This window comes from Lissotriton helveticus, chromosome 12 (assembly GCF_964261635.1).
Source record: "Lissotriton helveticus chromosome 12, aLisHel1.1, whole genome shotgun sequence".
In the NCBI taxonomy this organism is placed as follows: domain Eukaryota; kingdom Metazoa; phylum Chordata; class Amphibia; order Caudata; family Salamandridae; genus Lissotriton; species Lissotriton helveticus.
Window position 1 is genome coordinate 35,927,907 of NC_136073.1, and position 25,245 is coordinate 35,953,151.

Genomic DNA, 25,245 nt, shown 5'->3' on the forward strand with positions numbered 1-25,245 from the left:
ATCCTTTGTTTCTAAATATTTTTTCTGATCCTTGTTATGTATTATCTATCCCTCTCTCTTCCTAAGTGTGTATTTTGTGTTTATTTCCACTTTTACTGTGTTTTTTGTTCTGTTTTTCTATTGCTTACTATTTTTTTTTACTTTCCTACTTTTCCTGACTTTATTTTTTACTTCTACATTTTCTTTTCCGGCCCCCTCCCCCTCAGAACCATGGCTAAACCTAAGGGTAGTGTGACCAAGAACCGCCTTCTTTGCGGAAGACGGCGCCTGGAAAGGGTGTAGCCCCGGGCCTTGTTCTCAGAGGTGAAGGTGGTCGACCTAGTTTTTTCTATGCAGCGCCACCTCCCCTTAACCTTGGCAGCAGGCAGCAGGCCTGGTTCTGACTAAGGGAACACAGGAGTGTCACTACCAGTGGGCACGGGTGCGCCGGGCAGTGTTTCGCTGCTCATAGGTCCGGCGCACCCACAACCAGCTGACTCACCAGTAGTCCAACATCCTGGACCGGGAGCAGGGTCTGCTGGACCTGCTAGGTGTTGAGGTTGTGGGGCTTGTTGGGTAGCTAACTATACATTACTATTGTGTGTTCTGTTTTGCGTTATTATTGTGAATATTATTTCTTTCCAAAATAGCAAGAATGCGACTGCTGTACTGCTGCTTACAATGTCCGCCCGCCATCCTAATGAGCCCCTTAGTACTTGTGAACAATGGTTGAAGAAGACACCCTTTACTTTTCATTAGCAATAGCATTAGCGGCTGAAGTTTAGTAACTAATGGCCTCTTCTATCTGACTCCAACTCCGCTGGGAAAGTTTTATGAAGGAGACTAAGAGTCAGACTACCTTGATGGATGGGTTGAACGAAAAGTGAAAGAAGGATGGAAGGAGGAAGGACGGATGACATTTAATATATGATTGGCAGAGAAGGATGCATGGGTGAAGGAAGGTGGCCCGGGATGCATAGGTGACTGATAGGAATTGGAAGCATGGGAGGTTGAAGGATGGGTGAAAGAAAGGATACCTGCCTGCCGGCCTGGGTGACACTGTGTGGGTGAGAGGAATCCTCTGGGGTTTGATGGGTCAAACTCAAAGGTAAGCAAGGACGCATGGGTGTTGGTTTAAAAAAAATGACAAATGCATGTTGTTGGCGAAAGTTTTGTTGAGAGATTAAGAAGAATGGTAGCCATGTTTACTTTGAATGGATGGATACCTAGACGGTATTAGGTGGAGACTGTCACTGGATGAAGAGAATGTAAAGGGAAAATAAACCATGCCAGAGTAGCAAAGCCAAGGGTGAAGATAAGAATACGATTAGAATAACAAATTTATAATGCTAGTATAGCAATGCAATGATAAATGTAAAAATCACTGGGAAGAGAAACAGGCATTTTTATTTTTTCAAGGTTTTTTATTTAAGTTTGTATTTCAGAATACTCCCTTGACTCACAGTAGTTTGCAAGCACAACATATATATTGTATATGTATGTACCCATACCCACCCATTATCAATCACTTCCCTCCGACTCCGCGGCCCACTCCCTATCTATGTCATTTCGACCGTGTCAGCCAAGGGTGGCCCATCGAATGCATGGTTAGACAATCAATCAATAGTACCTCACCTTGTCCCATATATAATCACTCAGATCAGATATCATCTGCCTTGTTGTAGTAGGCAGGGTGAAAGTGCAATTGAGCAGTTGCCATTGATGTAACAGCATGGCCATAATAGAAAAATAAGATATGTGTATAGTTGTAGACTACAGCTGACCCACCTGCAGACAGTAGTAAATAAAATTAACGTGAATCTGCGACATGAGTCTGTCTGTCTTGGGGGCAAGCTGACTGACATGGCATGCCTACAAGATTAATTTAGCTAAACAAGAGAGAGAGAAGAAGAAGAAGACTTGTCTACTCCATAGTGCCTAGTAATGCCTGAAACTCCCAAAATTGTTAGAGACTGAGGAAGTTGGAGGATAGCACAAATGTTATGTACTGTGCTTGCTAGTGGTACTGTGCTGCTATAATTTTATGTTTATCATTACTGTTTTGCTAAGAATTTTGGTTACAATTGTAAGGAGTTAGCAGCCATGGCCCAGCAATGGAAGCTGGAGGCCATCCGTTCGGGGCTGGTGGTTCTGGCAGAGGAGGAGGAGGCAGCAGCAGTAGCAGCCTCCTCCAATGCCCTGGGTCCAAACCAGGCCCCCCAGTGCCTCCAGTGATATGGCACCATGGGAATTCGGTTCAACTGCAATTTGGATTTCAAAATACAGGCTCGCAAATTCACAGCAAATTGCTATGGACTAATAAGGATGCTAAGGAAGATTCTCCCCTTTCTTCCTTTTGACGCCAGACATATTTTGGTCCAGGCACTCATATTATCTTGACTTGACTATGCGAATGCAGTCTATTTGGGTGCCCTACTAGGAACCACTAAGATACTGCAAATTGTTCAGAATTGTGCAGCTCGCCTTCTAGTGAACACGCCCAAACGTGTCTCAACCAGACCTGCTCTTGCTCAGCTGCATTGGCGCCCTATCCAGGAAAGAACTAGGTTTAAGGCTTTGTGTATTGTCTATAAATCGATTTCTGGAAAGGGTTCTTCACTGTTTCAGTCAATGCTGTAATTATACTGCCCCAATAGAACTCTTAGATCTAATAACAAACGACTACTCGTAGTTCCTATGATCAAGCGGTCACGAACTGGGGGTCGGCGGTTTTCCTATAGTGCAGCCAAGTTCTGGAACTAGCTTCCAGAGAACCTACGACTGAAATCTAGTTATCTTAGGTTTAGGAAGCAGCTTAAAACCTTTCTTTTTCCTCCTTCTGCTTACAATATTCCTCTTTCCATGATCAGATTGGGTGTGCAAGGTGTCAGGAAGAGGTGTGGTGCCGCGGCTAGGGCGACTGACTCCGGAATCTGGGGATCACGGTTCGATCCCCGGCACCGGCGGCAGATTAGCCCAGCACCATGTGACTCTGGGCAATAGCTCGCTTAATCTTCCCAATGGCCCCCAGCGCCTAGAGACCCTTACGGGTGATTGTGCGCTTTACAAATATGGATTATACGATAAGCGCTGGGATGCCCTTGGGTAGCCATGCCCTATACAAGTGCATATTCAATTCCATTCAATTCAACCATGGTCTGGCAGATGCCTATATTCTTTAAACACTGCTGCCCACCCCTGTGCATGCAACTACAAGGCAGTGAAGTTCCGCACGCTCTTCTGGATGCCACACCTAGAGCAGCGGATAAACGCCCTGGAGAGTTACAAGATCCGGTGAGCCTGCCACTAGACCTCCGTCGCCTTGCCCCTTTTATAATCTTTTTGGTGGGTGGGAATTGGGTGTTGGAGAAAAGTTGGGGTTTATGGACATTGGACTGTTCTTATGATGGACATTGGTTGGGGTTAGGGAGAGGGGTGGGTCAGGTGTTGTGTTTTTTATTAGTTTATTTGTTAGGAGAATAAATTATATTTAGTTTACATATGATGTGAATATTTTTGGAGGGGGTTACTTGTTTACCTCACACGGTTTCCTTTGCTGCAACAGCGCCACAGCCAGGTTTTGATTAAAATACTCTGCCGCTAGTGTAACACACCAACAGATAGATGCGGTGCCCTCACTTATGACTTGTCCTACTAGTACTGTCAGTCTCGCCTCCTAGTCTATGCAGTCTTCAACTAAAACCCCTATGGTCTCAGAAGGGTGAGGGTGTGTGAATTAATTAATTAATTGCCATATTATAAATTATGCCTCCCCAAACTTCTTCTCTTAACTGTGATTGATGTTTATTTATACTTAGGCGAAGTGATGGCTGCATGGTGGTGGTTTGGTTTCCCCAGGTGCCATGGTGGTGGTTTTAGTAGTAGCCACTGATGTAGCATTTGCAAGTAAAGAAAATGAGATAGTGTTAGAATAGAAAAATTCATATTTGTGTTTTGCTCTATGTATGTTAGCATTTGCGGTGCAATTGTCTATGCCAGCGCTATTTATTTTATTTATTTATTTATTTATTTATTTATTTATGTATTTATTTATTTATTTATTTATTTCTGGTTATGTTTTTATTTCGAAGAATGAACCACATTAATGTGTTTCTATAGTTGCTCCAGTACACTTTAACCAATACATATATGCATGAATCTTGCAAACTGCATTTAGATCGGCCACTTCCACTGGTTGGTTGGAGGTTCTTCAATTAGGGGCTCCCAGGGTTTCCATTCTTTCATTTTTCGTGCCAATGAGAGTTCATGCTCAGGCTGTACAATGGCCTCCTCTATTTGACCACAGTTAAACCTTTCTTCCGACTTCTGCACATCTGGTTCCGTCTTCACCGCATTGAATCTTTCATTTATAATTTGCTCTGTGTATTTCCTGTAGGCTGCATCATGGGGGACAGTCTGAAGTGTGGCGAGAATTTTTGTGTACAGGATCCTCAGGCGCTCGTGAGGTTTATGGGCGACTGCGAAACCAACTAATCCAGTTGTCTTCTTCAGGACCTCACTGCACGGCGGTGAACTATGGGAAAACTGGTGTTTCCGTCACGGCGGTAAAAAGATGACTGCACCAGCACCATTTATAATCAAAAGTTAATACTCCGCTATTTCCGAGAAAATGCCTCAGTTGAGTTATGTTTCTCGAAGGCTAGGTTTTGCTTCACTAATGAATACACAGTTTTTATTCGAGCATAGACTTCCCTCTAGATAGAGGCCTTCTCCCACTTGTCTAGTGGCAGGCGCAAGCAGAATGACCCTGAATAGTGGATAGTGTATGCCATGCCTCAGAATCAAAACTTATTTTTTGTACTTCACTGTTTTGCTGTATCTGCTTGGAAAGTTCCATTGTGGGTGTGCATTAATTGGTTATTAAATGTACATAATGTATCTTTATGCTTGCTGATGTCAGTCTCTCTGGAGCACTCCTAAGCGACTGAGCAGACTGGGTTCCACTCTGAACGTACCTGAATAAACAAATATTGGTTTGTATTCTCTACTGTCTGACCCACTCTTCGTTTGGTATGAAAGGCGGGGAAGTGGCTGTGAGTGACCCGGGTGACCCTAATGGTGCCACTTCCTTCAGTTGGCGCCCGGACAGGGACTCCTTCCGGTAAGTGACCCATCCCCTTGTGACCCATCTCTTTGTGCGGACGAGGGTGAGGTTCAAGGATCCCTGTTTGAGGAGCATTGATTGCTCACAGCTGCCCCTTCCATCCTGCCGGACGGTGCCTCGCCCAGCGGTAATCCTGACTGGAGTCCTAAACTGCAAAACCCTTGGATATGACCGTTAGGTCGGAAGAGTCAGCAGTGGACAGTTAGTTTGTTTGATCTGCATATATCAGGTGTGTTTACTTTGGTTCTTTGTGGCTTTGGTACCATTTTGGTTTGAATTTAGTATGGTTTGAGGACCTTCTTTGGGATAAAAAACATTTGCAATTGCTTTGCCAGTGATAAATAGTGAACTTGTTGTCTTTTGAGAATGCCTGGGATCAGTAAACTGTTTTCTTTGTGCTGTCACTGTTGTTCTGCAGATGCTCAATTGGGAGAAGCACAGCCGGCACCTCCAGAAGGCACCCCTAATTTTGATATGTATGTGAAGCATGGCCTTGACCCTATTATGTTTAGTACATTATGACACAAATATACGAGGGACAATACTGAGTACTTTTGATGAACAAAACATTGAGTATTTACAGGAACAGTTGTTCAAGAGATGAATTAGATAGTCTATGTTTGATTCTCTCAGAACATGGCAGAAATCAGCTAGGCAGAGACGATTGAAGACGGAGAAAGAGGCACGGAAAGGGAAAGATGCAGACACTGACTCAGACAGCTGTAGCATATTTATTTATTTATTTATTTATTCAAAGTTTTATATAGCACGAACAAGATCCTTACAGATATCAGAGCGCTTCACAACGGAGAGAGGGCAGAAGGGGTGAACAGAGATAGTGGGGGCAGTATAATAGTACAAACATGGTAGGATAATAATAACATACATAGAACATATCAAAATACAATCAGGTAAACAGAATAATCTAGGATAATATAGGACGGCACAAGTCATTGACCCCACTACCTAGGTGTTCAGGTACACCTTGGGTGCGTGGAAGGCTTATACCAATACCCTAGTAAAGAGAGAACACTGAGTGGGGGCATCGGGAGAGTGAATCAGTAAACTAAGTGTAACATATATTGGTCGGTAGTGAGAGCGTAATGTAGTGGTATCCCCACCAAGTAGAAGTATAGTGCCAAAGGCCAAAGTGAACAGAGGTACAGAGCAATGCAGAGTCTCTGATCCAGCACCTGTAAGGTTCAGGAGATCTTGGCCAGAAGGATGGTTTTCACTTCTTTCTTGAAGAGTGCGGTGGAGGAGATAAGCCTGGTTTCAGGAGGGAGCGCATTCCAGATCCTGGGTGCCATTCCTGAGAAGGAGCGCTTGTATGTTTTCTCTTTCCGGAATCTACGGGGCTTCAGGAGTAGATTTTTAGCACTTCTATTGGATCTCGAACCTCCTGATATAGACAACTTTTGAGCGAGGTAGTTGGGTGCATTGTGGTGCACGGCCGCGTTTGTCATGACTGTAATTTTTAGCTGTATTCTGGCTTCAAAAGGCAACCATTTTAGGGACTTTAAGTCTGGGGATATATGCGAATGTTTTCTTGAGCCAGTAATGAGTCTCGCGGCAGCGTTCAGGGAGGCTCTTAAGGGTGCTGTTGTGGATAGCGGGAGTCCGCTGAGGGCCACAATTCCGTAGTCTATTCGAGGGATGACTAAAGCTTGCACAGCCGTTCGGAAGTCTTCGGCAGGGAGGAAGGGTTTAATTTTCCTCAGTGTGTTGATTTGGAAGTTAGCTCCTTTTGTGGCTTTGCTAACGTGCTGCTGCATGTTGAGGTTGGCGTCGAGTGCATATGACAGAGAAATACAGGAGAAGGGAGTTGAATGTGAAGATAGGAGGTTCTGATTGCAGTTATTAAATAGTATTTGGCTCAGGAGGAAACTGATACTTTTGTGGAAGAATTGTTAGACACCCGACCCCCGCCCCCATATGCCCCGCAAAGGATATATCCCACTGTCCCTATGCCATCACAGCCGCCTGTTACATCTGTTCTCACTGTCCCTGCATCTACTGCTGTCTTTTCGATGGCTGTGGCTTTGGCTCCTCCCCCTCCTTCTAAGCCTTTGCCATCTGTGGCAACTGTGACTGTTAGCACCCCTACCACACCTATTGTCTCAGCATCCCTGTCTCCAGCTCTTTCTCCTGCTACACACTTGCCTGCGATGATTTTACATGGTGCTTCTGTTGCTACTCCATCTTTGATGGTTCAATTTCCAGCATTATTGGGTGCTGAGATACCAACACGTGGATTTGAAGATAGAGATTCGACAAAATGTAAAGAGCGGCCGGGCCCTTTGGTTGGTCAGCTGTGGGGGATGAGGAGAAGATGGTAGTAGCTAATCAGGCTGAGCAGTGGGGTCGTAATTCCATTTACAGTATGGAGGATGTTTGGGATGTGATTAAAGGTTATGAGCCCTTTATACTGCAGCATGCTCTTAAACATATGTCCCCTATTTTGATTGGCCTTTAATATTAGAGATCGCGTGTATGAAAGTGGTTTGGACCCAGGCCAAGTTTTGGGAACATTACCACGTTGGTTGCCGATAGGGGCAGGTTGCATGAGATGAGTCCTACCACGGTATCTCAGTTTCCGAAGCAAGAGGTTCATCCTATATATCACCCAGAGATACCAGAGTTAACGGATCAACTTGATAATGTTATTCGAGCAGGTGTAGCGGCCCATTTTCAAGAACAGTGGGTTTATACTCCATGGAAAAGGAGTGAGGTTCTGTCCCTTAAGGCTCATTTGCCCGATCCTAGGAAAAATCCTACTGCTTATTACAAAGAACTGACTGAAGCTGCTTCTTCTTCTGTAATGACTCTTGCTGATATTGTTCTTTGGTCTTCTCGTTCCGGTTGATATTTGGAGACAGGTTCATACTTGGGACCATGTTGCAGGGCTGCATGGTAAATGGGATGTGATTAAAGGATAGTATCAGGAAAGAAAGCCAGGTGATAAGGCCTGAGCAGAGATACTTGCTTTGCCAGATTGTATTATTACATATATGCATTCTCTTATTTTGCCGACAAAAAAAAGATGAGAGTGTGCTTGATTTTTTTACCTTGTTTGAGGATTTTTGGATTACAGTGGGCAGGATATGTCTATTGAAGGAGGTGTTCGATAGGTTGTCGAAAAGTTTGTCTCTAACCTATTTGCTGAAATTGCAAATAGTTTGAAGGCGTCTGAGAGTACCTGGACCACTTCTTCCCCCTCTGTTATTTTGAATATGGCTCAATACTATGAGCATCGTGATCAAGAAGAGACAGAAAAAATAAATAAGAAGAATAAGGATTTAATGACGAAGGTGCTGAAGCAGCAAGCATTTAGAGGAAATGGTAGAGGATGTGGTGGTCCTGCCTGACACCTTCCATGCACTACTAGGCAGCCGAATGGAATGCCTTTGGGACCGAACAGTTTGCATATTGTAAGGAGAAGGGGCACTGGCATAGTGAGTGTCCCATGCTTTTTGCAGAAGGTGGCGGTTCCTAGAGGACGAGATTCTCGTGGACGGGGTCGTGAAGCTGGTGGGGCTGATAGGGCTCAGAGTGCTGCAGCCTCCAGGGTCCTTCTGATAAAAAATATTTTGATGATCCCCACGATGGGCAGTACTACCAGGATGACTATGATATGGTTGAAGCAACAGGAACATCTTACAGCTAGAAAAGCCAGGGACAGAGTGGGAGACCAGTTCTGATACCTTATGTAACAGCGGAACTGCAAGGTTCGACTAAGTACTTTTTGGTGGACACTGGTGCGACAAAAAGTTCTGTTTCTTGAAATATGGTCCCTGGGGCGGCTCTGTCTGGCCATAATAATGTTTCGGAAGGTTTTCCTGGTGTACCAGTTGTAAGAACCCTTGAATTGACTATTGGTCCTTTCACTGTGGATACTCCATTTTTGCTGACATCTAATTGTGGTGGAAACTTGATGGATTTGCATCTGTTGAAGAAATTGCATGCTACAATTTATTGTTCTGTGGCAGGTGTCTTTATGACAATTGGCCCAGATATTGTAGGTATTAAACAGTGTTTGTCCAAGGAGGCGCCTCTTCCTGTTGAACTTGGTGATGTGTCACCCTGGTATAGATGTAGGGCTGTTGCATATACCACGGTTTCGATACAGGTCAAAGACAATGCTGTTTTGCCTCGTATTCCTCAGTATAAAATCCCACAGGCAGGAGAGTGAGCCTTATTGCAAATTATTCAGGACTTGATCAAGAAAGGAGTGGTTGAAGAGACGTCTGCCAATATTTGTAACAGTCCTATTCTTCCGATTCTCAAACGGGCACCTTTGGGTTCTCCTGATGATCACGAAGATGTTTATCATTTTGTAATTGACTCGTGCAAAGTTAATAAAATAGTGCTTCCCCAGTTTCCAGTGGTTCCAGATATTACCACGCTTTTGACAATGATTCCTTCTACTGCTAAATTCTTTTCTGTCATTGATTTGAAAAATGCGTTCTTCAGTATTCATATTCATCCAGATAGCAGATATTTGTTTGGGTTTACCCTTGCTAGTAGGAGCTTTAGGTTCTGCCGAGCACTCAGGGCTATACTGAGAGTCCAATTATGTACAGTCAGGCTTTAAAGAGTCAGTTAGATTCCCTTTTGCTTCCTACAGGTAATGTATTGATGCAGTATGTTGCTGACCTCCTTATTGCTTCTGATACAGAGCAGGGTTGTAAAGATAGTACAGTTAAATTATTGTTGCATGTGGCTCAACATGGACATAAAGTTTATCTTTCTAAATTTCAGTATTGTCAACAGGAGGTCACCAATTTAGGTCCCCTACTGTCGAAGGAGGGCAGGAGGGAGACCCCGGATCGCATCAGTACCATTGTTAAAATGCCTATTCCACAAACTCAAAAAGATGCACGCGCTTTTATAGATATCACTTCCTACTGTCTGCAGTGGATTCCAAATTATTTCCTACTAATCAAACCCTTGCTTGCACTAACAACGAAAGATGTGCATGAGCCTTTGCCTTGGATGCCTGAATATCAGCGGTCATCTGAGCAAAATAAAAACTGCACTTTGTTCGGCTCCAGAACTTGGCACGCCTAATTATAACAAACTGTTTGTGTTGTACGTCCATGAGATGGCTGGTTGCGCGCTTTCTGGCCTAACACAAACATTTGGAGGTAAGCAACGGCTGTGCGCTTATTTTTCTGCTGTCTTTGATCCATTCGCTAGAGCCCTTCTGAGTTGTCTAAGAACGGTCTCTGCCATGGCCACTTCGATCAGACAATCAGCTGGACTTGTACTTGATACAGCCCTCACAGTCATGGTACCCCATTCTGTGGATACACTTTTGAATAAGATAAAGACACCGCACCTCACCAGTGCACGTCTTACTGGCTATGAATTGACATATATTGCTAAACATATCACTATCAAAAGATGTGCTACTCTAAATCCAGCCCCATTACTGCCCCTCCCTTCTAAGGGTGATGAAGTCAACAAACATGACAGTATCTTCCGGGTGGAAGAGGAGACGAAAGGACAGGTAGACTTGCCTGATGTTCCCTTATCTGACCCACAAGAGGAACTATATGTATGGCTCTTGTTTCAAATTACCAAATGGCACTACAACTTCTGCTTATGCTATTACCACACTGTCTACAGTTGTAGAAACATCACAAGTCCCTTATCAGTCGGTTCAAGCTGAGGAGCTTGCTGCCCTTATTCAAGCTTGCGAATTAAGTGACGGGCTGGTTGTCAATATTTATACTGACAGCCAGTATGCCTTTGGGGTCACCCATAAGTTCCGGCGACTCTGGGCTGAGAGAGTGTTCCTTACTTCCCATGGCACCAAAATCCAGCATGGGCACCTTATATTAAGGCTTTTGTCCGCTTTAACACTCCTCAAGACATTGTGAAATGTTGCGCCCACTCACTGGAAGGTCACTGACGATGTAGGTAGGGGAAATGCTTTTGAAGATCAGACAGCTAAGGAAACGGCTCGGACAAAGATGAAAAGAATGTTTGTAGCAGTTCCGGCTAGGTGGGTGCCTGAGGTTGGCATGTTCGAGGACACCCTTGAGAATGTAAAAGAGATATAAAGCAAAGCCACAGTAGAAGGGTTAGCAGTGTGGCTGGAAATTACAGCACAATGGAATGATGAGGAATGTTGGACTGATAAGTCATGGAAGCAGAGATGAATGTTGCCTGATGCATATGTTCTTCCTGTAGTCAAGATGGTCCATGGTCCAGCCCATATTAGTGCTAAGGGTATTTGCAAGTTATTAGACCTTGTATGGCAGACTGACAACATCCCTAAGACAGCTGCACATTTAGTGAAGTACTGTATGGTGTGCATGATGCACAATCCTGGAAAGGGTACCCCTACACCGCTTGGTAATTTTGCACCACTCACTTTTCCTTTTGAAGTCCTTCAAATGGTCTACATTGAGTTAGAAAGATGCAAGAATTTAAAGTATGTTTTGGTGGTTGTCTGTGCATTTAGTAAATGGGTTGACAATACAGCCATTATTACTGCAAAGGTACTCCTGAAGGAGTCCTTTCCTCGTTTCGGCTTGCCCCGATTAATTTGGAGTGATAACGGAAGTCATTTTAATGCGAAAGTGATCCAATTGATTTGTGAGGTTTACACATAAATCAGAGGTTACATGCTGCTAATCATCCACAGTCATCATGTTTGGTTGAGAAATACTCTCAAGCTCAAACTGGCAAAAATTCAGGAAATCACAGGGTTAAAGTGGCCAGATTCTTTACCGTCAGCTCTTTTGTCAATCAGAATGCCAGCACATTCTAGGATTGTCACTGTATGAGGTCGTGTTTGGGCGATCGGCAAACATCTGGAGCTTCCCGCGACCTTAGCGGTTTTCTGAAATTGAGTACCCGTTGTTGATTGACTATCTTGGCCAGTTAACCAAAGGTTTATGTTTCATTCGCCAACAGGTCCGGGATTCCCTGCCTCCTACGCCAGCGGGACCTGGCCATGAGATTCAGCCTGGTGTCTTCATTTTGATTAGGAATTTTCTGCAGAAGAAAAGTTTGGAGCCACATTGGAAGGGGCCGGAACAGGACCTGCTAGCAACTCATACCGCAGTAAAAGTCGCTGGCTGTAAGAACTGGATTCAAGCGACTCATTGTCGCAGGATTTCTTTGCTCTTGCCCTACGACCAGCGGGTGAAGGATGGAGTAGGAGACTCTGAGTGTGAAACGGTGCTTCAGTTTGTCCGCTTCAACGATGCTAAGCTGACTTGAGAGTAAAGATTCAGAATACGTGGTGTGGTTGTCGGTCAGATGATCTCATGGTGTTTGCTCTAGGTATGTGGAATCTTAAGGGCCTCAATTCCCCACACAAAAGAGGTACATTTTGGAAATATGTCATGGACCACTGGTTCAGGAGAGTGGCCTTACAGGAAAAATATTTAAAATGCACTGAAGAGCATAGACCACAACATAGATCCTATCCATTGATTAACAAATCATTTGCAACCTCTATACACAATGGGGTGGCCTCATTATTTCACTCTTCTCTTAAATTCCAAACAGTGGAAGTTAAAGCTGGCAAAGAGGGCAAGATGTTAAAGATCAAAGGGATTCTCCATGGGCGCAAATACACTTTTGCCACAATGTATGCCTCGAACTCAAATCAGAAGGTGTTTCTCCTTTCCTTCCTTATCCAAGATTGTTGCCCTGGGAGACTTTAATCTCATTTGGGAACCAGCGAAGATTTTAAGAGTTAATAAGAACTATTTACCATCATCATCAGTTAACTGTAGTTTTAATGTCAAGAGATAAGGATTCATGAAAAAGAATAATTACACAATGTCAGTTATGTTATGGGGGGGGGGGCAGAATACACAACCAACCCAACTTGTTTTGCGAGAAACAATATATTTTTCTTTAAGATTGGTTTCTTGTAATAGGGCAATCTGACATTTTAGCTTGGATAAATGAGTGAATACTGTTTGGCATTTGATTGGGTTTCGAAGACCTTTGACATTCCATGAAAGAATGCATATATTACTAATAGTAAATAGTCAAGCAAGAGGGGGATATACTACACTTGAGTAAACAAATTTTAGACATGATGGAGACAACGTAGAAATATAAAATATTTGTATAAAACAAGGCAACAATAAAAGGGGGTTGTGAAGTGCAGGTCAAAGTATAACAAAAGAGGAGGAAGAAAATGTATCAGAAAGTGGAAGACAAGAAAAAAGAGAAGAAAATAAAGAAATGAAGAAGAGAAGGGGAAAAATTAACTCCCCCTGGTGAAGAAAGAAAAGATGTTAGAGAGCCAAAAGACTTTAACCATAAAATGTGAGAACAATTGCAGGTGGACCGCAAAAGGAAGAATAGGCCAACCTCAAGCGGCACCCCAGATATACCAATAAAATAGTAAAGGAATAAGTAGAGAGAAAATAATAAGCAGAAAATAAACATGAAGATTACAAAACTGTGGATTATATCAACAAAGACACATAATGAAAGTGGATAAATACTAACCAACAATGAGTGTGACAATATACACATGTTGAGATGTGGGGGAAAAAACACACAGACATGGAAACATAGAACATATCAATCAATGTGTCAGGGACAAACAATGCACCAATAAAGAAAACAAGAAACTGTTAAACAGCAGTTAATAAAATGAATGATAAAAATGTGTTCAAAAAATGAATCAACGAGAAAAAAAAATGGCATTAGTTAAATCATTTGCAACAAGGATAATCAAGTCTTGACAAGATCCATCTCCTCCCCTTTATGGAAATTAACGATTTTTCTTCAAATCCCCTGGGTCATGAAAAGTGGAAGTTTTGTTCTTGCAAGTAAGAGTGGATGAGGCCATTTCTGGCATTCCTGGATTGTAAAGCCAGGCAAAGATCCAAAAACTCCTTTAGTCTATTAGCTGGTGATCCAGAAACATCCTGAGTAAAGAATACCTTCTGCCCAGACCAGAGGATTTGTTTTAGTTGCTTTGAAGCCGAAAGAGCCTTCATGAGATCCGAGAACTGAAGGCAGCGATACCGCTTAGACAAGTGAACCTAGTTTTGGAACTGGACAACTTGGTGGGCTCATTCTATGTTGAATCAGAGACATCATGTAATGTGACAATTCTGAAGACATTAAGCTTTAGAAACAACATCATGTCAGATCCTTCTGTGCCTTCAGAAATCCCATAAATTCCCAGGTTGGTCTGTCTGTTGCAGTTTTCCACAGATTCAGTTTGTTTTTTAAGAAGAACTTCTTTGGAAAACAAATCGACTTTGACCACACCATCCTGAGCATCATTGATTCTTTGTTCAACCTCTGAAATTCTTGGCTCCAAGTTTGATCATATTTCTCAATTCGTTGAATTAATTTCCACCACAAAAGGCTTTGAAATCTAAATGTTGTCCATAATATCCTTCAGCATTAGAAGGAGCAAAAATGTTGTAGGAGAAGCTGGATCTTTCTTTATTATTTTATAAACATAACCATCAATAGGAATTGTTGCTCAAAAAACAAAAAAGTAGTAAAGTCGGCATGAGTGACCTTCAACTTGTCAATAAAGTCTTTAGACTGAACCTAAACAAGAGAGTTGAACAGGAAACTGGTGTGACAAATGTAAACAGTCATGCATGAGAGAACACAGCAACAGGCCAGACTTATGAGATGCTCGCACACCCTCAAATATTGACAATAAAGCACTTTAGTAATCCTGGAATGGCTCCATTCAGAAGGTTTCTTAAAAATAGCACATCGGAATTAACAAAAGGGAAACCATTTGGAAAGTGTGCCATCATACAGTCATGGTACATGCTGAAAGTATGAGGAAAAGTGGCTGTAGAGACTGGTGAAAAAGACTCGCTTAGCCGCTCCCCCACTGTTCCGATACTTGGACCACTTGCCAAATCGCATCAGGAGTGGAGTGATCCAGAGAAATTCTCCAAAAGGCACGCAGGGCGGCCAGAGCTACACTTTGCCAGCAAATTGGCAGGCACTCCCACGCACCTTCTCAACATAAAAATCTTGTCCTAAATAGCATCTACAAAAGGCTCCATTGGTATTGAAAATAGAAAGTCTACACCCAATGTGACAATAGTTTTGTCAACAATATTTAGAACATGATGCTTTTAGCAGAAGATATTTGTATATGATGATATTCTGACGTACAACTGAATCAACTGTTGTGGTGCAGATCTATCAAAAGGATCCAGTGATGACCCTGATCTGCTGTGTTGTCCTAGGTCATTCACAGTGGGATATGAGCACAGGTTAAGCAGACAGGAAGCTGGGAACCTGGGGCCTAATTTACTACAATTTGACTCAGGGCAGTGCGGCATGTCAATTTGCTGCATAGCATCAAAAGAAAAAGGCAGGAGTGCATCATATTTATGAGACACGATGCATTCCAGTTCTTTCCTCTTGCTCTGGCGCACAGATGGCTGCCTAGTGCCAATGCAGGCACTCTTGCCCCATGGTGCAGGGGTGTCTGCATTGAAATCAGGTATTTTTTGTGGAGGAAGAGACAGCTTCCTTCACAAAAACAACCCTTACGCTACCCCTGGGGAGGCACAGGGGTTTGACGCAATCCCAGATTTTTGCTTTGTTGTAAATGTGGGGATGTGTCTAAAACCATGAGCATTGAATTGGAACACCCACCACAACACCCATGGCACGCCTACAGCCATATTAGGGACGGTTAGAAGATTAGTTGACCAGAATGATATTCTACAACATTTAAAAATCGGCTTGAGGTAAAAAATTTGCCAAACAAAAGAGAGAGTTGGAATTTTGGCTTGTTGCTTAGATGTATACAGGTATATCACTGCCTGAGGAGAAGTGAACTGTGGAAAAAGCTATTGAAATTGGGAACTGTGATTTCATTACCAAAACAAAAGACCTCTCTATTATGTTCAATATGTTTGCGAGATACTGTTCTCAACTTAACTAATTCTACCCTACATATTGGTTGAGAATGACCCAGTGAGTGCCACGGTTAGTTGTGCATATATTATTATATACTCCATTATAGCCAATCAAAACTGGGCCCAGCAAGTTAAGAGAGATTAATCAGCATTCAGTGGCAGGGGAAATTAGCCTCTTCAGAAGTGAGCATGAAGCAAGATAGGCAAAGGAAGCATTTCAACCTTTTGAAGCAAAACTACAGAGGCCCTATCACAGATAGTGTAACCGGGGTCGCTACATGCATGTGAACCTACTTAGTCCACCCCAGGGCAATATTGTATTACAGAAGGGGACACATTAGCTTGTACATCCTCTTTTGTAATGCGATAGTGCAGGGACACTTCAATCGTTTCCGCCACGCATACGGAAGATACCTTGCTAGTGCAAATACAAGCCACCTGGTATTATGGATGGGTATGCTCAGACGTGAGTCCCATGCACTCCACACCACTGGATTCAAGCAAGCCGGGCTGAAGACGGCTGGAATGCCAGAAACCGGTTATGGATTTAGGCCCAGATCTCTGTACTGGGGCGAATGTATGACATTGTTCTGCATTCTGTCCATCACCTGTGGTTTTTGCATTTGTCACCCCGAGTGGGATGGGTATGCTCAGACGTGAGTCCCATGCACTCCACACCACTGGATTCAAGCAAGCCGGGCTGAAGACGGCTGGAATGCCAGAAACCGGTCCTCGGAAGCTTGTTTCCGGTCCAGGGAAGGCATGGCTTGGCAGTTCGGGCTGGACTGTTCCCATGAGGCACAGGGTCAGACTGATTTGCATATGGCCATGTCTGAACTGGGGTGGTGTGGAGTGCAAAAAAACGATGGATTTAGGCCCAGATCTCTGTACTGGGGTGAATGTATGACATTGTTCTGCATTCTGTCCATCACCTGTGGTTTTTGCATTTGTCACCCCGAGTGGGATGGGTATGCTCAGACGTGAGTCCCATGCACTCCACACCACTGGATTCAAGCAAGCCGGGCTGAAGACGGCTGGAATGCCAGAAACCGGTCCTCGGAAGCTTGTTTCCGGTCCAGGGAAGGCATGGCTTGGCAGTTCGGGCTGGACTGTTCCCATGAGGCACAGGGTCAGACTGATTTGCATATGGCCATGTCTGAACTGGGGTGGTGTGGAGTGCAAAAAAACGATGGATTTAGGCCCAGATCTCTGTACTGGGGTGAATGTATGACATTGTTCTGCATTCTGTCCATCACCTGTGGTTTTTGCATTTGTCACCCCGAGTGGGATGGGTATGCTCAGACGTGAGTCCCATGCACTCCACACCACTGGATTCAAGCAAGCCGGGCTGAAGACGGCTGGAATGCCAGAAACCGGTCCTCGGAAGCTTGTTTCCGGTCCAGGGAAGGCATGGCTTGGCAGTTCGGGCTGGACTGTTCCCATGAGGCACAGGGTCAGACTGATTTGCATATGGCCATGTCTGAACTGGGGTGGTGTGGAGTGCAAAAAAACGATGGATTTAGGCCCAGATCTCTGTACTGGGGTGAATGTATGACATTGTTCTGCATTCTGTCCATCACCTGTGGTTTTTGCACCTGGTATTATCAGACATAAATATCCTGATGGCATCAGAAGGGCGAGTACAAGATAAAATACGACAGACAGGGATGATCAATTTTTTCCGATAATCATTATATGCAGTACAGAAAAATAGAAGATGTTCTACAGTCTCTGGTTTGTCCAAACACAGAGGGCATATAGATGAAACAAGTCCAGTTACAGCTATTGTTTGCTACATAATGAGGGCAGTAGGAACCATTTTGGGTTTTTTGCATTAAAGCCCATGGCACTTATGATAGGCCTTAGAGCACACATTTCCAATGTGCAAGATGTCGTTCATGGACTGCTTCCGCTTTGGGCATAGATACCACACTCTTTCAAGTGTTAGTATATTATTAATGGTTTGCAACATCAATTTTTGTCACAAACCTTCTATAAGGAATTGCAAGGAGTGAAGCACACCTCTTTTGTGGCCCTTTTTATTTAGGAGTCGTACTGAGCCACATATTTGGTACATTGTGACTTTGGGTTTGCAGTTCCAAAGGCTAAAAGTTTGAAAATCACAACCCCAAAATTCTTTCTTATGTTACATCCTTACCATGGCATTTTTTAAATGAGACTGGATAGAGTTTCACAGTTTCTTTGTATGTTTGCTTTAGGTATATCACCCCAACAATTTCTTGTGATTCTGATAATTCCCAAATCTTGTATTCTTTTGTCTTTGGTATTCTTTGAGTTTTTATAACTCTGTTGTGTTGTATTTCTTGCAGAAGAGAAGTCAACATGAACAGAAAAATGAAAAGCCTTCTGGGACTGTGCTTGTTCACATTTATAAGTGGCTGGCTGTTCTCAAAGAATGGCAAGAGTTGTTGGTCCTTTGGTTGTGTGGGCGTTCGTAGGCAGTCACTAGTCATGCAGAGCCAGCCACTTCTAACAAGGCACTCCACCAGGCTGACGTATGGACCAGTCACCTACCACCTCAACCTCTCCCAGCATGTGGCAGAGTTCCCGCACCTACAGAGCTACAACTGCACCCTCCTGCAGGACAGGAAAGGTCACTGCAACACTCCTGGTGGTAAAAAGCTCCTACTTCTGGCAGTAAAGTCCCACCCGGCATCGCACGACAGGAGAGCGGCCCTGCGCCAGACCTGGGCGGTGGAAGGGGAGGTGTCGGGCTACTGGGTGAAACGCCTATTTTTAATGGCTGCATCCCCCAGTCTGGGGCACATGAGGCTGGTTAAAGAAGAGATCAAGGAGTTTCAGGACATTCTGTCGTGGGACTTTACTGAAAGCCACCACAACTTGTCGCTGAAGGAACGCTGCTTCCTTGAGTGGCTGCATCACAACTGCAAGGAGGCGGAGTTTATTTTTAAAGGTACAGCACTACATTCCATCTTACAATGGTGTACTTTTCTCAAAGTAACAATGTGCTTTGCTATAAAGGCAGAGCTGGGAACTGTAAAATTCCTGAAGAGAGTATACAGAAGGCTCTGCAGCAATCTGATAGAATGCAACAGCACAATACATTACATGCCTAGGGACAAGATTACAGGCAGCGCAATCTCAAGCTAAGAGTAACTTCCAATTAGGACAAAGCTGAATTAAGGGGCCATAGCTCTACTGCAATGAAGCAGATGGTTTGGGACCATTCCATTCTAAAACAATTGTCTTTGAGTGTGGTTTGCAACTCACTTTAACAGCAGCCTCTTCATTTAGCTTTATTTGTATTCAACTCTAAAGAAACCAGGGTCATAGTTGTCTACATCTCTGCAAAACAAAGCAGAAGTGTCAAAGGGTGGGTGGGTGTCAGGGGGATCAGTGACTCTGAATCTGGTAACCAGCTGATATAGATGAGGTGGAATGATGCATCTTACCTGGGAGGAGCCTCTGTGAGGGGGACTCCAGGAAGGTACTTCCAAGTAGGTAGCGCACGGTACTGTACTCAGTTTGTGACCCCTGAGGTTTCATGAAAGAGTTGAGGTGGCAGCTCGTGGCCATTTGCCACACTTCCACTGTGCGTGCATTGTTGGATGACACATTGTGGCACCTGACACAATCACACAGCATCCATTTTAAGCCTACTGATAGGTGGTTGTCAAAAGGGGAAACACTTTTAGCTCAATGAACTATCCTTTTGTAGTGTGTGCCTTTTAGCATCATCTCCATGCCTGTTGATAGGCGATTGTCGATGAGGGAAACTCATTGTAGTATGATGATCTATTGGTGTGAGTATGTGAAACTATTTATGCTATATTCAACCTTATCTTTATCAGAAGCCTCATATATAGAATATGTAGAATGGCTTGTAGTTGATCTACACTTTTGTGTTGTCATTCAAGTAGAGCCAATTCTCTCTCCAATGTTTGATTATAGCAAGCTACCACAGGGCCCAACGTTTGATTATATGACCCCTATAAGGTAACCTCAATAAAACTGAGGTTATCAAAATAGGATATCCATTTCAACTTTTAAATGTGTGCTGTGCTTGTTTTAAATTATACTTAGGCAATGGCACCTGCATGATTTGCAGTGGGGTGTCTTTGATTTATCACCAATGAGTTTATTGAACCTCTTACAATGATAATGTTGAGCTCCCATATGTATTCTTCTAATTTGGTGCTGTCTTTCAATAAGTGATTGCCCAAATAGGGTCACAGGAACCCACAGGTACTGTTTTCTTTGTGTGACATTAGCACTTACATCTCACAACTCCCTAGTATGATCTAGACAGATTAGTCTCAGGGCAAGGGTAACATAAATAGAGGTCTAGGTCCTGGAGAAAGCCACAAACCCCGCATGGGGCTTTAAAGTGGTGGCTGAAACATGTCGACCAAGATGGGAGGGTCATTGTTCATCCTCATAGATCCCAACTCTCTCCATTGGGTTTTAACTTTACCCTAGGCAACCAGAATAAAATGTTTTCCAAGATGATTTATAAGTAGTTGCATTTATTTATTTGTGTGGATCCCCTCATCTGTTCTAAGCATTAAATAAAACTTTTTCAGCAAGAGCTCCAATAGAGGGAGTCCATCCAGACTACCATTAAATTAGTCAGGATGAGGAACAACTAGATGATGAAGCATCCCACTCAGGTGGATGAGCATTTCACATGCCTTCAATAGGTACATCTGGGAGAAGAATGAGAAGTCCATTAATATCCCTCTCACTCTATCAAGGTGGTTAGCATGATCAATGTTGAGGTTCTTTTGGCCTGAAGTATTTTGCCTCTAGATACATGACATAATAAGGCTATTCATCAGACTGCACTTAACTCTTATTCCCCTTCCTGTTAAGGAGGGCCCATGCAGAACAACAGGAAAACATGGCACAATGTTTCTATAGCATAAATATAGTCTAAAGGCAATTGGCTACTGTACATGGTCAAACAACAACATAAAGTAATAGAGTAATTGGAGATGAAGTTGGGTTGTGGATGGTTAATGCATTATGATGTATTGTTCTGTAAATAGTTGAGTCTTCAACTCATTCTCAAATTGTAGCAGGGTTAAGGCAGTCTGTATGAATACAGAGATGCTGTTCCAGATCTTAGGTCCATAGATATGAAAGGTTTCTTGCCCTTTCTTTTACTTTTCACACTCATTAGCCTGCGTGTGGTCTGATGGTGTCCTGGCTTTTAGTTTGCCAAGAACTACCAGAAATGATGAGCTTGTCTGCAAGATTAGCAGGAGTGATGGTCGTGAAGGCTTTGTAATTGATGCAGCTGGTTTTGAAGATGGTGCTGGCCAGCAAGGGGAGCCAATGGAGTTCCACCACAATGGGGGATATGTGATCATATATATTCAAGCTCTGGATGAGAGGTGCTTCAGTGCATAGGATGCTGCAACAGGTGCTAGTGAGGTGCTAGTGAGGTGCTAGTGAGGTGAGTGGGAGGCTATGGAGTAGGGCATTACCAACATATAGATAAGAGTATATGAGAGCTTGAACAGCAGTTCTAAATTTGCTTTCTGGAAGACACGATTTGACTTTCTTTAGAAGACAAAGATGGTACCAGACTGTCTTTGCTTTTTGACAAAGTGTTCCTTGATGGTGAGGTTGGTGTTCAAAGTGGATCCAAATGACTAGACATTCGGTGAAAGTTAAGATTCATATAATTGAGCCAGGTTTGTACTCTATCTTGTTTGTCATTCTTGACAAATAAATGGTTGAGTTGAGCTTCAGATGGGCATTGGACATCCAGGTCTGGATGGCTGGATGTCCAGGCATGGCTGATGTGCAAGCAGTGTGTAAAGCATTGAATGTCTAAAGCAGAGGAGTCTTTCACATCAGCATATTGGTGAAATGTGATGCTATTATCTGTGACTAGTGCATGAAGTGGATCCATGAAGAGGCTGAAGATGACAGAAGACAGTATGGACCCCAGGGAGACTCAACAGGTGATAGGGATCTTTTATGACCTGGAAGTGCTGATATGAAAAACCCCTTTCAAGACTTGACGGTGAGTATGAGGGTGAGATGGTAAACTGTGTAGAAGGCAGCTGAGAAGTCCAGCAATATCAAGAGGCAGGGTTCATCTTCATCTGTGGTCAAGAGGGCATTGTCTACGACGTGTAATGTTATGGTCTCTTTGCTGTAGTCTGATCTGAAGCCAGAAAGGTAGTCATGCAGGAGATGGCTAGCATTGCTGTGATCTTGGAGGTAAATATAGATTACTTTTTCAATGACCAAGCTGATATGGTATATAAGTGATGAGCCAGAAATTGGTTAGTTCATCGGGTCTAGTATAGGTTTCTTTCGGAGTAGGAAGATCTGGCCTGTCTTGAGAGCTTCTGAGAAGATGCCTTGATTAAGGGAGGCAATAACAATGGCAAATTGGTGTGAGAGAGCATCTCCAGAGAGAGCTTTAGTGAAGGACAGTGGCAATAAATCATCTCTATGACAAGTGGCTTTGAGGGAGTTGAGTATGTCATTGAGATCTGGGAAAAATAGGGCTTTGAAGACCATTGTAAGGTTCTACTTGGATGGATGGTTGTAAGAGACGAAGCAGGATTGATATGGTCGGTATGCTGTTAGGTCCTCTGTATTTTTTCACTGAAGAAGAGGTTGATGACATAACACTTTTCTGTGGTGTGAGGAATAGGTGGGACCGGCAGGGGGGTTGATTGTCTTGCACAGTGTTCTGCTTCAGTTGGTGCCTTCATTCATGGTGTTGTTATAGTACTTTGCTTTGGATGATGTTGTGAGATTTCTTAGTATTACAAAGAAGAACTACAGCATCAAGAGGTCCTCAGGAATATGGTTAATTAGACAATTAATACAGATCTAAAATAGGATTTGAAAAAATGTAAACTATAGAAAGAAACAGATGGGGTTGGTGGGTTTATAATAAAGTCCAGTGTTTTTTTTCAGTCCTCGCACTGACCCGACACCACAGGAAAAAACTTCTAGGATCACGGCTAATTAATCTTTTGTTTTTCTGAAACAAAATCCTGTTTTGGGAGTCTGTTTCAGAAAAACAAAAACTCTGTACAAATTTGGTGGACAGCTGTCAAAATAGGCCCGCTACCAAACATTTTGTACATTGGAAAAAACGTTTGTGACAGCTGTTACTTTCAATGTACAGAGATGACTGATGGACCGGTGATTATCCCTAAATTTGTCAGATGATCGTTCGTCATGGTGTCAGAGGTGATCTTCGCCCACCAAACTATAAATCAGGCCTTTAATGTTCATCTTTACCTGTAGTACAGTATTCCAACTCAACATATTCAAAAAAGTAAAAATGAATCCTTCTAATGCAGATATAAAGAACTTAGAAAACCTAAATAGATGAAGTAAGGCTAAGAGGTTTGGATGGTACATATACATGCACTCTTGTGACTGAGGCAGGGCATTCTGGGGAGAGCAAACTGGGGCATGGACATAGGAGCAAATATTTGGCCTAATGCTGGGGAATGTTTCATAGTCATAAAAAGAGTGTACTCAGATCAAGTGTTGTCACTTTAAATATTTAATTCATTTTCTATTGCAGGGGATGATGATGTATTGGTGAATCCTAAGGCCCTGGTCAATTATCTGGCAACCTTTGCTAATCTATCCCAGACCCTTCATGGACACTTGCATCGCGGTACCAGGCCAATGCGGACGGGCAAATATGGAGTCACACACTCGCTTTTCCCATATCCAGAGTACCCCAAGTTCCTGTCGGGTGGCGGCTTTATCATGACCGGAGACGCCATCCCTGGCCTGTATCGAGCCTCCATCGAGATGCCTGTGTTCCCGCTGGACGATGTTTACTTGGGGCTTCTGGGATTGGCAGCCAATGTCACAATGGTGCACAGCCCCCGCTTCTACACGTTTGGTTTAAAGTATAACATTTGCCAGTACAAGAAGGCTCTGGTGATCCACCAGTTTTCATCAGACCAGCTGGTGAAAATCTGGCAGGAAGTGCAAGGTGGAAAGTGCGACCCGGATGTAGCACAGTCTTCCTGAGATATGTAATGAGCATATCTGGTCGATGTGATTGAATCCAGCTCCTCACAAGCTCTAGTCCGGGTGCAGCAAAAGCTCTGGCCCATTCCGACTGGAAATAACAGAAGTATATGCAGTGGAAGTAGAGGTGCAGGGGGATGCTGCAGCACCCCCAGAATAACCATGCTGGAGTGCCAAAGGTGAATGAGCATTAAATCTGACCTTACCTTGCTTTCATCTTTTCACTTTTGTTGTGCATTCAAAAAGAGAGGTCAAATGTCAGTCTAGTCTTCTGACAAATTGCTGCTCATTCCTTTAACACGAAGGCTGAGGTCTGTGTTTTCTGTCTCTTATAGCAAAAGATTTTGTACAATAATGTCGTTTTCTTCTACCACAATAAAATGTAAATGCCTGTAAATGAACTGTGCAAATATTTCCAAATAAACAAACAGGAAAGTACAAATTAGGCACTTTTTTCCTAATTTTGATGTGGGATGGAAACAAAAATTCCTAATACGGCCAACACAAATCAAGACACATTACTTTGTGATGAACAAATGATAAATATTCGCTTAAACCAAATTTCCACACATGGTTGCTGCGCTATACAGATTTATCAGTAAAACTGCAAGCCTGTTGCAATTTTGTGGCCATTTCAATGTAAAATGTGCTGTCTGTGAATGGCATTGTGCTACCACAAAATGCTTATTATTATAATTGCATCACCAGTACATACTACACCTTCAGCACTCTTGTGCTGAATGGGCATGGCTCATTTGAAACTCTTGTTCTTTATATGATGCTTAGAATTTTTAGAATCCCTATGATCTCAATGATGTGACTTTGGTAGCACCCCGAGTCTGAAAATTCTTCCAGCTCCACGGAACAGAAGTCCATACCATTCTGCTCAGTGTGGTTACTGGAGTGTGGTACAGAGCACAAGGTTTGGCTTAGCCATGTCCTGCAGCTAGCACCTGCTGGGCAGGATGGAATAAAGTGTACAGCAGGGCCTGAATTGTATTGTATTGTATTGAGATTTTATATAGCACGTAGCTACCCAAAGAATTCCCAGGACTGAATGAGTCAGAGCATGCATCCCTGATCCTTTGATAACTATGGCTAGTGGTGATTGTAATGTTGCATCCATGAGGTAATGGGTGCGACTCGAGAGAACAGCAAAGTGGACAATTGCCTAGGGATGTTGGTGCGTTACCCCCATGTATGTGTAATGCGTTCGTTTGGTCCTAGTCACGTGAT

At 43.3% G+C, this 25,245-nt stretch overlaps 1 protein-coding gene and 1 pseudogene across 6 annotated transcripts in view; one reads left to right on the forward strand and one right to left on the reverse strand.

Annotated features, from left to right (window-relative positions):
• LOC144798456 (beta-1,3-galactosyltransferase 5-like) overlaps positions 1-24,451 on the forward strand; it is an 88,760-nt gene extending 64,309 nt beyond the window's left edge. For 3 of the 6 annotated variants that reach the window (XM_078669345.1, XM_078669346.1, XM_078669348.1), the window contains exons 2-3: positions 18,330-18,934; positions 23,549-24,451. In XM_078669345.1, the coding sequence (XP_078525471.1) occupies positions 18,330-18,934; positions 23,549-24,009 (1,066 nt within the window). In that variant the 3' untranslated portion in view covers positions 24,010-24,451. Of the gene's footprint in view, positions 1-12,031; positions 12,291-18,329; positions 18,935-23,548 lie in introns of all 6 variants that reach the window. The other 3 variants (XM_078669347.1, XM_078669349.1, XM_078669350.1) reach the window with 2 other exon arrangements.
• LOC144799222 (NADH dehydrogenase [ubiquinone] 1 alpha subcomplex subunit 5 pseudogene) lies at positions 4,153-8,001 on the reverse strand (annotated as a pseudogene).
• Positions 24,452-25,245: the final 794 nt, after the last annotated feature.